At 47.3% G+C, this 13,357-nt stretch overlaps 1 protein-coding gene across 1 annotated transcript in view; it reads left to right on the forward strand.

Annotated features, from left to right (window-relative positions):
* The first annotated feature begins 4,024 nt into the window (after nucleotides 1–4,024).
* Nucleotides 4,025–13,357, forward strand: part of LOC111553529 (collagen alpha-1(I) chain-like) — a 12,456-nt gene continuing 3,123 nt past the window's right edge. The window contains exon 1 of the mRNA XM_023228410.2: nucleotides 4,025–4,120. Within this exon, the coding sequence (XP_023084178.1) occupies nucleotides 4,025–4,120 (96 nt within the window). The remainder of the gene's footprint in view (nucleotides 4,121–13,357) is intronic.

Here is a 13,357-nt window from a genome sequence, read left to right on the forward strand (position 1 = left end):
TAGAAGTGAAACAGTGTTGAAGCAATTAAAGCTTCTCCAGCTCAGCTCATCACATCTGAACTCAAGACCTTGTCTGTAAACCAGGCGCAGCGGCTCACACCTGTAATCCCAGCACTTTGGGAGGCCGAGGCGAGTAGATCACCTGAGGTCAGGAGTTTGAGACCAGCCTGGCCAACATGGTGAAATCCCATCCTACTAAAAATACAAAAATTAGCCGGGCTTGGTGGCGCGCCCCTGTAATTCCAGCTACCCGGGAAGTTGAGGGAGGAGAACCGCTTGAACCCGGGAGACGGAGGTCGCAGTGAGCCGAGATCACGCCACTGTACTCCAGCCTGGGCAACAAGAGCAAAACTCCATCTCAAAAAAAAAAAAAAAAAAAAAAAACCCTTGTATAAAACTGTCTTCTTTCCCTGTTTTCCCTATCACAGCTAATGGCACCACTTATTTAACCAAGCTACACACCTGGAAGTCATCTTCAACATCTCTCTATCCTTTATCTTCTGTGTCTGATGGGTCACTGGTTTCTGTTGCGTCTTGCCTCCTAAATCTCTCAAATCAATGCTCTGCTGTCTGTCTCCCCCTGCTGCTGCCTTAATAAAGATTTTCTCCTCTTCCTGTCTCCTGCTGTATCCCGATGCTTGAACCTCCCTTGGGTACCACCATTGGGTACCAGTGTGGTGCCTCAGTATGGTGCCTGATTATGATGATGGAAAGTCAATGTGATTGCAAGAATAACAGTGAATCTTTGTTGGATGTTCTATTGTTTCCAAATTTCCTATTACATAAAAATATGTAATATCTTTTTCAGACATAACTCCTCCCTTCTTCTTCTTTTTTTTTTTTTTTTGATGGAGTTTCGCTCTTGTCACCCAGGCTGGAGTGCAATGGTGCGATCTCGGCTCACTGCAACCCTCGTCTCCAGGGTTCAAGCGATTCTCCTGCTTCTGCCTTCTGAGTAGCTGGGATTACAGGTATGCGCCACCACGCCCGACTAACTTTGTGTTTTTAGTAGAGACAGGGTTTCTCCATGTTGGTCAGGCTGGTCTCGAACTCTCGACCTCAGGTGGTCCACCCACCTCAGCCTCCCAAAGTGCTGGGACTACAGGTGTGAGCCACTGCACCTGGCCCACCTCCCTTCTTTTTAAGAATTTTTCCTTTGGATAAATACCCAGAAGTGTAATTATTGGTCCAAAAGGTTATTACCTCCATTTGAGTTTGTCTAGAAGCAAACCTGAGATGGAGATTTGAGCGTGTCCTACATGGGAGGTGACGCCAGGAAACACTAGGAAGGGAGAGGGGAAGGGAAACAGGGAAAAGAAGAAAGCCAACGGCATGTTTATTAAACAACCAGTTAGCACTGTGGGCAACAGGAGGACTTCCAGCGTGCTGGGAAACTCTCGGGGGCAGTAAAGAACATATTGTCAAAGTTTCCAAACCAAAGGGCAAGGAAACTCAGTTTTAGCCACAGACTCCCCACCTGTCATGGTTTGAAGACTGTTTCTAGAACTAGTTAGCTCTCTGGCACTCCTACTTTGCCCTGTGTGTAAGCTGAGCTTGTTTCCATGGCCAGAAAAAAAAATTAAAGCAGAAAATAGCCTCTGGGTGTAGAAGTACGTGCTGAAGGTATGCAAGAAAGGTGCTCAAAGCACCTGCTGCTCTTTTTTTTTTTTTTTTGAGACAGGGTCTTGCTCTGTCACCTAGGCTGGAGTGCAGTGGTACAATCTCAGCTCACTCTTGGGCTCAAGAATCCTCCCACCTCAGCCCCCTGAGTAGCTGGAACCACAAGCGTGTGCCACCATGACCAGTTGATTTTTGTATTTTTTGTAGAGAGGGGGTCTTGCCGTGTTGCCCAGGCTGTTCTTGAACTCCTGGACTCAAGTGATCCACCTGCCTTGACCTCCCACAGTGCTGGGATTATGGGTGTGAGCCACTGTGCCCAGCCAGATATTTTTATAGCTTTTGAAATCCGCTGTTACATTGCTATATGAAAGAACAGAACCAACGTAATGCTATAGGCAGCAATTTAGAACTATATGGTTTGCCCACATCCCTATTAACCCTGGTAGTTGCAATTTTCTTAATAGAATGTCAAATGTACTTCACTGTTTTTTCTTTTGCTTTCTTTTTTAAAATAAAAAAAATTAATAGAGTCCTACTATATTGCCCAGGCTGGTCTTGAATTCCTGGGCTCGAGCCACGCTCCTGCCTTGCCCTCCCCAAGTGCTGGGATTAAAGGCATGCGCCACTGCACTTGGCCTGGTTTCTTTTTATCCACAGCTACTTCCCACTTCTTACTATTTTATGCTTAAGTACATATCAGGCTGCTTCTAAAATGAAATACTATCATGTTAATAAAGAACACAAAAGAATTGATGTTGTTGCAAAAACATACTTTCTCCCAGGTGAAACAGAGTTCAGACAGTTTTAAGTAACATTTCTTTGACTAGAAAAATTTACATGAAGTATATTGTATATTCTTGTTATGAGGAGACATATTCAAATCCCTGAATCTTAATGAATTCACAGCCATATGAATCATCATCTCTGAGCACCTTTCCCTTTCCGCTCTGCGGCTTCTCTGATGCTGTAACTTGCAACACTTAAACCAACACACCAGTCATTCAAACATTCTTAACTCAGATGTGCACAGGAGTTAGCACCAGTGGCATCACTCTTCACCGATGTGGATTTCCCCTTTCACACCCCAGGCAGGCAATTAATTGATGTTGTTCTGTTTTGCTTTTGTTGTGTTTTGTTTTGAGACAAGGTCTTGCTCTGTTGCCTAGGCTGGAGGGCAATGGTGCGATCATGGCTCACTGCAGCCTTGACCTTCCGGGCTCAAGTGATCCTCCTGCCTCAGCCTCCCGAGTAGCTTGGACTACAGGTGCAGGCCAACATGTCCAGCTAATTTAATAAAAGCTTTTTTGTAGAAATAAGGTCTCACTATGTTGCCCAGGCTGGTCTTGAAGTCATGAACTCAAGGGATCTTCCTGCCACAGTCTCCCAAAGTGCTGGGATTATAGATGTGAGCCGCTGCGCTGAGGCTCCAGGTGGCCGATTCTCAGTTGCATTTCTTAAGGCTCCTTAGAAAGTCCCAGTGGGGGCCGGGCGTGGTGACTCACGCCCCTAATCCCAGCACTTTGGGAGGTCAAGGAGGGTGGATCACCTAAGGTCAGGAGTTAGAGGCCAGCTCGACCAACATGGTGAAATCCCGTCTCTACTAAAAATACAAAAATCAGCCGAGTGTGGTGGCATGCACCTGTAATCCCAGCTACTTAGGAGGCTGAGGCAGGAGAATCGCTTGAACCCGGGAGGCGGAGGTTGCAGTGAGCCAAGATCGTGCCATTGCACTCCAGCCTGGGCGACAGAGTGAGACTCTGTCTTAAAAAAAGAAAAGAAGGCCGGGCGCGGTGGCTCAAGCCTGTAATCCCAGCACTTTGGGGGGCCGAGACGGGCGGATCACGAGGTCAGGAGATCGAGACCATCCTGGCTAACACGGTGAAACCCCGTCTCTACTAAAAATACAAAAACTAGCTGGGCGAGGTGGCGGGCGCCTGTAGTCCCAGCTACTCGGGAGGCTGAGGCAGAATGGCGGGAACCAGGGGAGCGGAGCTTGCAGTGAGCTGAGATCCGGCCACTGCACTCCAGCCTGCGTGACAGAGCGAGACTCCGTCTCAAAAAAAAAAAAAAAAGAAAAAAAAGAAAAGAAAAGAAAAGAAAGTCCTACTGTGAACAAGCATCATTTGTGCCTGGTGATGGACGTGAGAAGGCTTTCTTACGTTTGCTTTTCCTCCTCACCTGTTCATCCCCCTTCGCTGCACTGATGCGCTCCAGAAGCGCTTTCCCAAAAAAAGTCCTTGCATACAAGCCTTGCTCTCAGAGTCTGCTTTCAGGGAACTCAGGCTAAGGTAATTAGTCACAGACATGGGCCTAGGAAGCAGATTCTCAGGATGGGATTTTGGAGCTGGGAAACACAGAGCTAAGAAACACAAGACTGGAGTGAGTGGCATCTGGCAACATCACGATGGCTAAGGATCTCACCTTGGTGGCTTGGGATGAGGTGCAGGGGGAGGTAAAGCATTGGGCTGTGTGGCAGCTCTGGCACCAGGTGCAGGGGAAGGTAAAGCACTGGGCTGTGTGGCAGCTCTGGCACCTAAGTGGTATTAGGGCAAGGGGAACTATAACGATTTTGGAGATTCCTGGTCTTTGTTAAATGCTCCGGAAGTCTTGAAAAAAAAAAGTGAAACAGGTTTCTGCCCGCAACTGTCAGCTTGAGGCAGGTGTGGAAGCAAAGGGGCTCCACAACCACATTCAAGGAGACGCTCATCTTACTCATAGAGTGTGTGGATAAAAATCAGGCACAGCACTGTGTTATTAGGAAAACAGAGATACAAAGGAGCATGAACGCACAGCCATAAGTGGTCTTGTCCTCAAATCATTGACTTGAGAAATACCTGGGTAGACTTAGACCAGCCTGAGAACCTTGCAACCCCAAGTTTTTTGGCTCCCCCTGGCCAGCAGATGCGCACCCCCATTCTTACTAGATTCACAGAAGCCCTCACATGAGAAAGCGTCTCAAACAATGCTGTGCTTCTCAAGAGCACCCCCTGCCACCACTTGTGACCTCTATACTGAGAAGCAGGGCCTGATCCCGACACAGCTTGGGCAGGAAAAACAGTCCAAACTCCAGGCAGAAATCTTATGTATCCAAAGAATTGTAAGACCTGGCTCATGTGGACCAACAGGAAGAAGAAGAAAATGGGCAATTATAAGGCTTAAGGTGTTGGGCCAAGAAAGAGGCAAATATAAGGATGAGTAGAGGAGGATTTATTGATACAGGAATATACCCCTTGGTTTGGGAGTCCTAGTGAGGGCATCTGAACCCACTTCTCATCCACTGCTCGGATAGTTTCCTGAAGCTTGGGCAGGATGATGCCCTACAGTGAATGAGGTAAGGATGCGTTAATTTCCTTGGCAGAATACTAGAAGAGCTCAGGGAAATTAGACATAGAAAAGGCTTAGTGTGTGGGATCAGAGAACCCACTTCCTGGCTGTGCTCTTTGGGAAAACTCAGAGGAGACTCCCTTCATAAAGTGCAAAGACCTCCTGGAGAGGGAGGCCTGATCATCTTTGAGAAGCTCGGTAGGAAATGTGCTTTGTAGGCAAGAGCCAGCCAATGGAAGATGCTGCCAATGGATGCCAGGTATCAATGGGCATGATGGGATTCTGAAATCACAGAGGGGAGGCAGCAGCAGAAGAGGAATGAAGTTGCTATCATGGCAGCAAGGCCAGCATGGCAGTTAGGCTGCTGTGACCTGCTAGGATCTGTGGGCTCTGTTCCAGGGGCTGAGACGGGTGAACAACAATTAGGTTGTGACTTGACTTGGACAATTCGAAAAAAAAAAAAAAAAAGTGCTGTGAAGCTGAAGTTTGAAACGAGCCACTGCAATGGAATATCACAATCCTTCATTCAATTTCTGAAGCTAGATCTGTCAGTTCACAGATCTAATGCACATTGATTGAAGGGAAGCCTGCCAGTTCTCTGTAATGAAAGAGTCTGCACCACCAATAAAAGTACAGATGAAAAATATTACCCTAGTCCTTCACCAATAGAACCTACAGCCACCTAGCAGCCCAATGGTGCCAAGGAAATGGATAGAAAATCCGAGCTCAAACTTCAGATACCATGGGACCTGAAATCCCATTATGTTCCTCCAGTTATACTCAGGGCTTTTGAAGGGCAGATGATACATGGAGTTCTGACCCAAGTATACCCTGCAGTGGGTCCACTGGGTCCAGGAACATGGCCTGTCGTTATTTTCTCAGCTCCCACATGTATAATTAGGATAGACAGACACCTAGTAGTTGGCAGAAACCTTACAATGATTTCTTGACGTGTAGACGTTGGGAGAAGACACAGGGGAGAAGTCCCTGAAAAATCAGAAGCAATGCTAGAAGGAATTGCAGGGATTAGCACCACCACAAGCAACTTCAAAGGTGGAGGGTGGCGGTCCCTTCAATTTACCCAAGTGGTGCTTACAAAAATTACATGGATCGTGGCAGATGAGGGTGGACTACTGTACCCCTAACTAAATGGAGCCCTGCTGGGCGTGGTGACTCAGACCTGTAATCCCAGCACTTTGGGAGGTTGACGCGGGCGGATCACCTGAGGTCAGGAGTTTGAGACCAGCCTGGCCATCACGGTGAAACCCCGTCTCTACTAAAAACACAAAAATTAGCTGGGTGTGGTGGCGCACACCTGTAGTCCCAGCTACTCTGAAGTTTGAGGCATGAGAATTGCTTGAACCTGGGAGACAGAGGTTGCAGTGAGCAGAGATCACGCCACTGCACTCCAGCCTGGGTGACAGACTGAGACTCTGTCTCAAAAATAAATAAATGAATGAATAAATAGGCTAGGCGCGGTGGCTCATGCCTGTAACCCCAGCACTTTGGGAGGCCGAGGCGGGTGGATCATGAGGTCAGGAGTTCGAGACCAGCCTGGCCAAAATAGTGAAAATCCGTCTCTACTAAAAATACAAAAATTAGCCAGGCATGGTGGTGCACGCCTGTAGTCCCAGCTGCTCAGGAGGCTGAGGCAGGAGAATCACTTGAACCTGGGAGGCAGAGGTTGTGGTGAGCCGAGATCAAGCCACTGCACTCCAGCCTGGACAACAGAGTGAGACTCCATCTCAAAAAATATATAAATAAATAAATAAAGCCCCAATCACAGGTGGTATGGACTGTAGTATGGACTGAACATTGTGGTATGTGGTATGAACAACCAACATAGTTTCCAAAGCTTGTTGTGTTATGTGGCTACTGAACCATTAATATCATACTTCTCAACATCCGCCGATAAAGAGGCTCAAAAGAGTTAGTTTTTACTTGGAATTAACAACATTTCTCACACTCACTGTCTTGCCCCAGAACCTCTACTTTCTGTCCCAACACAGCCCACCAGGGTCTTGATCTTCTTGGAATCTGCAGAGTGTCACATCAGCCCACTGTTTGAAGATGTCATGTTAACTGGACCTGGTAAGTGGGAAGTCGCAAGTCCTCTGGCTGCCTTGGTAAGAAGTGTGCATCAGAGTGTAGGAGGTACACACTGTAAATATTAAGACATCCAGGCCGGGCGCGGTAGCTCACTCCTGTAATCCCAGTACTTTGGGAGGCCAAGGCGGGCGGATCACCTGAGGTCAGGAGTTCGCAACCAGCCTGACCAACATGGAGAAACCCCGTCTCTACTAAAAATATAAAATTAGCCAGGCGTGGTGGTGCATGCGTATAATCCCAGCTACGCGGGAGGCTGAGGCAGGAGAATCGCTTGAACCCGGGAGGCAGAGGTTGCGGTGAGCTGAGATGGCGCCATTGCACTCTAGCCTGGGCAACGAAAGTGAAACTCAGTCTTAAAAAAGGAAAAGGAAAAGAAAAAGCAAAAGAAAAAAGAAATCCATCTAGTTGGGTGTTGCGGTGCACACTTGTAATCTCAACTACTCAGAAGGCTGAGGCAGGAGGATCCCTTGAGCCTAGCAAATGGAGGCTGCAGTGTGCCATGATTGTACCACTGCCCTCCAGCCTGAATGACAGAGTGGGACCCTGTCTTGAAAAGAGAAAAGAAAAGAAAAGAAAAGAAGGCCGGGCGCGGTGGCTCAAGCCTGTAATCCCAGCACTTTGGGAGGCCGAGATGGGTGGATCACGAGGTCAAGAGATGGAGACCATCCTGGCTGACACGGTGAAACCCCGTCTCTACTAAAAATACAAAAACTAGCTGGGCGAGGTGGCGGGCGCCTGTAGTCCCAGCTACTCGGGAGACTGAGGCAGGAGAATGGTGTAAACCCGGGAGGTGGAGCGTGCAGTGGCGCAATCTCAGCTCACTGCATGAGATTGTGCACCTATAGTCCCAGCTACTTGGGAGGCTGAGGCACGACGGTTGCTTTAGCCCAGGAGGTCGAGTCTGCAGTGAGCCATGACCATGCCACTGTACACCAGCCTGGGTGACAAAGCGAGACTCTATATCTAAAAATTTAAATTTAAAATTAAATTTAAAAGATGTTGTGATAAGCTAAGGTTAATTTATTATTGTTGTTGTTATTTTGAGACATGATCTCACTCTGGCACTTAGGCTGGAGTGCAGTGGCACAATCACAGCTTACTGCAGCTTTGACCTCCCCGGTTTAAGATATCCTCCCTCCTCAACCTCCTGAGTGGTTGAAGCTACAGTCCTGCTAATTTTTTAGTTTTGTTTTTTGTTTTTTTTTTGTAGAGACAGGGTCTCCCTATATTGCCCAGGCTGTGTTGAACTCTTGGCCTCAAGTAATCCTCTTGCCTCAGCCTCCCAAAGTGCTGGGATTATAGGTATACGCTGCCACACGTGGCCTAGGCTTGTGTTTTAGTAGTTTCATTTAAATGTCCTGCTGCAATGTATTTATTCAATCCCCTGTTGCTGGACGTTTAGATTGTTTCCAACTTTTCACTATTAGAATAACAGTACAGGGCTGGGTGCTCACGCCTGTAATCCCAGCACTTTGAGAGGCCGAGGTGGGCAGATCACTTGAGACCAGGAGTTGGAGACCAGCCTGGCCAAGATGAGGTAACTCCGTCTCTATTAAAAATACAAAAATCAGCCAGGTATGGTGGCACAGGTTCATGATCCCAGCTACTGGGGAGGTTGGGGCGTGAGAATCGCTTGAACCCATGAGGTGGATGTTGCAGGGAGCTGAGATCGCACCACTGCACTACAGCCTGAGCGACAGGCGATATTCTGTCTCAAAAAATATACTAAACCACCCCCACAAAAATAAATAAATAACAGTACAATTAAGAGCATTTGGATACCCGTTGTCCAGTTTCCTTACAGAGACACCGGACCCATCCCCTTCCAATTGGCAGCGTGCTCTGCGTGACTAGGGCAACCGAGTCTGGAAATACAAGTCAGCCTTGAACACTGGGACTACTCCGGTATGCAGCATCCTGGACAAATACACACAGCTTGTTCTAATACAATGTACGCAACTTGTTTTTAAAATGCATTGCAACATTCATAGGTCCACATGATATATATAGATTTATTGATAAATTATGATGGATTTAGAATAATGGAGAGATAAGAGGGATTTCTGTATTTTACCATCCAGCCAACGCACATGAAGGTTCTCTGTAGTATCCAGGCACCATCACTTCTTGCTTTTTATTGTCAAGTGCCTCTCCTGGCTAAAGTCATATCTCCAGGAGGAAAAGGTAGCAAAGCTATCAGCACTGCCCATGCTGTGGCTCTCAGGAACTCGTTTGTGCTGAAGCAGCGTCGACCTTCCTGTCTCTGCAGCTGCCTGGGACTTATACCCCACTGGTGACATCCCCACTCGTGAGGCTGCAGCATCGCTTGCTGCCGTGCATGCTGGCTTCTGCTGATGCTCTCAAAGCTGCTTCTGGGCTTCCTTGATGATCACCAATGCCAGTCCTACCGGTAGGATGCAGGAGAATACAAAGGCTGGTGCTTCTTCTGGTCATTGTAAATTCACTACTTGGGATTTTATAGCATGAAGGTAGAGCAGAATCCTCCATCCATGTCTTTCCTTGAACTCTTTAGCATAATCACTGCAGCCTTAGAAGGTGATCTCTCTCCAGGTTGAGCCCAACCTGCTGTCCACACCCTGCCACCAGTGCAGTGGGGGGTAGCAAGGAGCCCACACCTTCCCAGCAAGCCAAAAACTCATCCTGAAGGACTTGAGCCTGACCAGGTAAAATGAGAGATGGTCACATGGACTGGAGGCAAGAGAGGACAACTGCAGGGCCCATGAGCAGTGGATAGCAAAGGTCACACAAGTCCTCAGAGGACACAGCATGCGGCCTGCAGAGGGGTCGAAGAGACCCCTTTGGGTGCCAGAGGCAGGGGCATAGGGTACAGGACACTGAGGCCACCCCCGCTGCCCTCAGGTGCTGTGGCCCATTGGCAGCATCGCACCCAGATGGGCCACGCTGGTCCGCACACATGCCTGTCAGTAACTCAGTGCTCTGAGCTGGCCAGGAACCTGAGGCAATCGAGAGTCACCACAGCCAGCGTGTCGGCGACACTGGTGGCCCGGCCACTTGAGATTCAGGGGCAGAGGCAATGTGCCAGTAAGAGCTTGCATGGACTCATGCCCCCTGGGAACGGGGAGTCTTCCCCACCCTCCAGCCGCCCAGCACTTTGGGCTGTGGATCTGCACTCAGGGTGGGAAGCACAGGGTCAGAGTGTGCTCTGAAGGAGAGAAACGGGTACAGAAACCCCTAGAGTCCTGCTGGACCTGGGGTACCCACCCAGTCAGCCAGGCCCAGTGGGGGCTTGGAACATGTTACAAAGGTGGCACAAAGCAGGCTTCCGAGGCACAGCACCTGCGTCTAAAGGCTGAGTCCTACGCAGCAGTCACTGAATGGTGACTTTTTCGGTCCATTCACCCCAGCGAGGGGTTGTTCTTATTACCACTGCTGGGGGAGGGAGCAAATGTAGACAGCCTTGTGCCTTCCAGCCAGGGGTACCCCAGCACTCTGTTTAGCCAGACTGTTAGTAAATGTACGGTAACGGCTTATAAAATATAAAAAGGGAAGTTCGGGAACACACCGTTCTCACCCACTAAAAATAACTTCGAATGCTTATTTTTTAGTAATACTCTTTTAGCTCTAGATTTGCTTCATAGGCTCTTGAATCCTTGACTCTCTCCGGCTAAGCTCTGAGACTAACTTTTAAAATGCTATTCTAAGAAGGCTAATGTTTTTACAAGGTTTGCCAAAATAGATAGGGATGACTTTTTAAAATAACAGTTCCAGGAAATATGTAATGACTTTTTTTAAACAAAGGATTCAGAATCTGGATTGTGGAAAATGCTGTATTGATGCTTCCTACAACATTTTTGGGAATGTTTTAAAATGAAAGTAATGATTTAATTAACAAAAATATGTGGCTTAAGGGACTGCTGGTGGGCAGCTTGGGATTGTTTAAAGCTAATTTTTCGGCTGAGCGCGGTGGCTCACGCCTGTAATCCCAGCACTTTGGGAGGCCGAGACAGGCGGATCACCTGAGGTCAGGAGTTCGAAACCAGCCTGATCAATATGGTGAAACCCTGTCCCTACTAAAAATACAAATATTAGCCAGGCATGGCGGCAGGTGCTTGTAGTCCCAGCTACTCAGGAGGCTGAGACTTGCAGGTGGAGGTTGCAGGGAGCTGAGATCGTGCCACTGCGCTCCAACCTGGGGGACAGGGCAAGATTCCGTCTCAAAAAATAAAATAAAATAAATAAATAAACCTAATTTTTTATCTTTTACAAGCAGGAAAGAAATTTTCCATACATTATGAGAGCGAACAGTGATTGTTTCTTCGTTACATGGATTTTTAAAATCGCTAAAATTTTAAGTCTTTACCCATCCTGGGTTTTTAGACTCTAGGATCAGCTTTCAAATGAAAACTTTATGCTAGCAGTTTTGTCTTTCTAATGTTTTTCCAAGGAAGAGAAAAGAGGAGACAGGAAAGAAGGAAGGAAGGAGGGAGGGAGGGAGGGAAGGAGGGAAGGAGGGAAGGAAAGAAGGAGGGCGGGAGGGAGGGAGGGAAGTAAAGAAGAAGAGAGGAAGGGAGAGAAAGAAAATATAAGCTTCTGGATTCATAATTACAGACCACCTAGCTAACCATATCCACTTCATGTCTGTGTTTATAGGACAGGACAAACAGACAATGCTTTCAGCATGAATTCTCAGTGACACCGCCTTGCAAAGACTACTTGTATGTTACCCTCTGCTTTACATGGCTAGGTTGTTTGAGGGCAGGAGTTGGTGATAATTAGTTTGGAAAACTGACTTCTCTCATTCAGACATAGCTTTTCTGGAGCAGAGTTTTTCAGAACATTTACTGGCAGCATAACATAGATGATGTCACAGAAGTAATTCCCGCAATGCCGAGCTGCTTAATTCCCCTGTTAAACGCTGCCCTGATGTCAGCGGCCCACGCCAGGAAGACTGCCAGAGCTGTGCTACATTCACAAAGACTCCTTACCACCCCCAGGAACGCCACTTTTCAGTAACATTCATTTTAAATTATAAGTTACATTGTTCTAATCAAGATTTGATTTACTTGAGATTTGAAATTTTAACTAAAACTTTTAGAAGTTAATTCATTTCAAATGATAGAGCCTGATCTCATGACACCAATGTCATCTACAGTGGGGCGAGGAAAAGACGTGAAGTTGTGCTTTTCACATGATTGCCACATGGAACATATAAAAAGCAAGGTGGTACTAGAAGAATTAAGAGTGTTAGCATTTTTTAGGAATGCATATTCCCTGCCCTCAGAAAGATGTTTTAAAAAAGTATGTAATTCCTTTATATTTCTTTTGTTGTTGTTGTTATTTTGAGACAGAGTCTCACTCTGTCGCCCAGGCTGGAGTGCGGTGGCGTGATCTTGGCTCACTGCAAGCCTCCCAGGTAGCTGGGACCACAGGGACCTGCCACCACACCTGGCTAAATTTTTGTATTTTCAGTAGAGACGGAGTTTCACTGTGTTAGCCAGGATGGTCTGGATCTCCTGACCTTGTGATCCGCCCACCTAGGCCTCCTAAAGTGCTGGGATTACAGGCGTGAGCCACCGCACCCGCCTAATTCCTTTATATGTCTAGTCCTAATTTTCAACATGTTTTGGATATAAAATGGCATTTTGTTATACCTTAAAGGTCTTTTTATAGTTCTGTTATTCTAAGAATTCATTGCTTCATCAGAGGAGACAATTGGACACAGGACTTTAGTGGCCAAGAAAGACATTCACTATTAACACTCTTATTCACGTTATATTGCAGTAGTGTGTGGGGATGAGTGAATATCTGGGCTTAGAAAGTACTCTGGTATTATAAGGATGAGGAGCACCAGTTCATTTTCAGTAAATCTACTGTAAGAAATCATTCTGTTCACATCTCTATCAAACATAAATCCAGCCAGGCGCGGTGGCTCACGCCTGTAATCCCAGCACTTTGGGAGCCCGTCGCAGGTGGATCACGGGGTCAGGAGATGGAGACCATCCTGGCTAACACGGTGTAACCCTGTCTCTACTAAAAATACAAAAAATTAGCCGGGTGTGGTGGCACGCTGCCTGTAGTTCCAGTTACTCAGGAGGCTGAGGCAGGAGAATAGCTTGAATCTGGGAGGCAGAGGTTGCAGTGAGCCATCTGGCCACTGCACTCCAGTAGCCTGGGCAACAGAGCAAGACTCCGTGTCAAAAAAAAAGAAAAAAGAAAAGAGGAGGAGGAGGGGGGGGGAGGAGGAGGAGGAGAAGGAGGAGGAGGAGGAGAAGAAGAAGAAGAAGAAGAAGAAGAAGAAGAAGAAGAAGAAGAAGAAGAAGAA

Source organism: Piliocolobus tephrosceles, chromosome 18, assembly GCF_002776525.5.
Source record: "Piliocolobus tephrosceles isolate RC106 chromosome 18, ASM277652v3, whole genome shotgun sequence".
NCBI classification, from domain to species: domain Eukaryota; kingdom Metazoa; phylum Chordata; class Mammalia; order Primates; family Cercopithecidae; genus Piliocolobus; species Piliocolobus tephrosceles.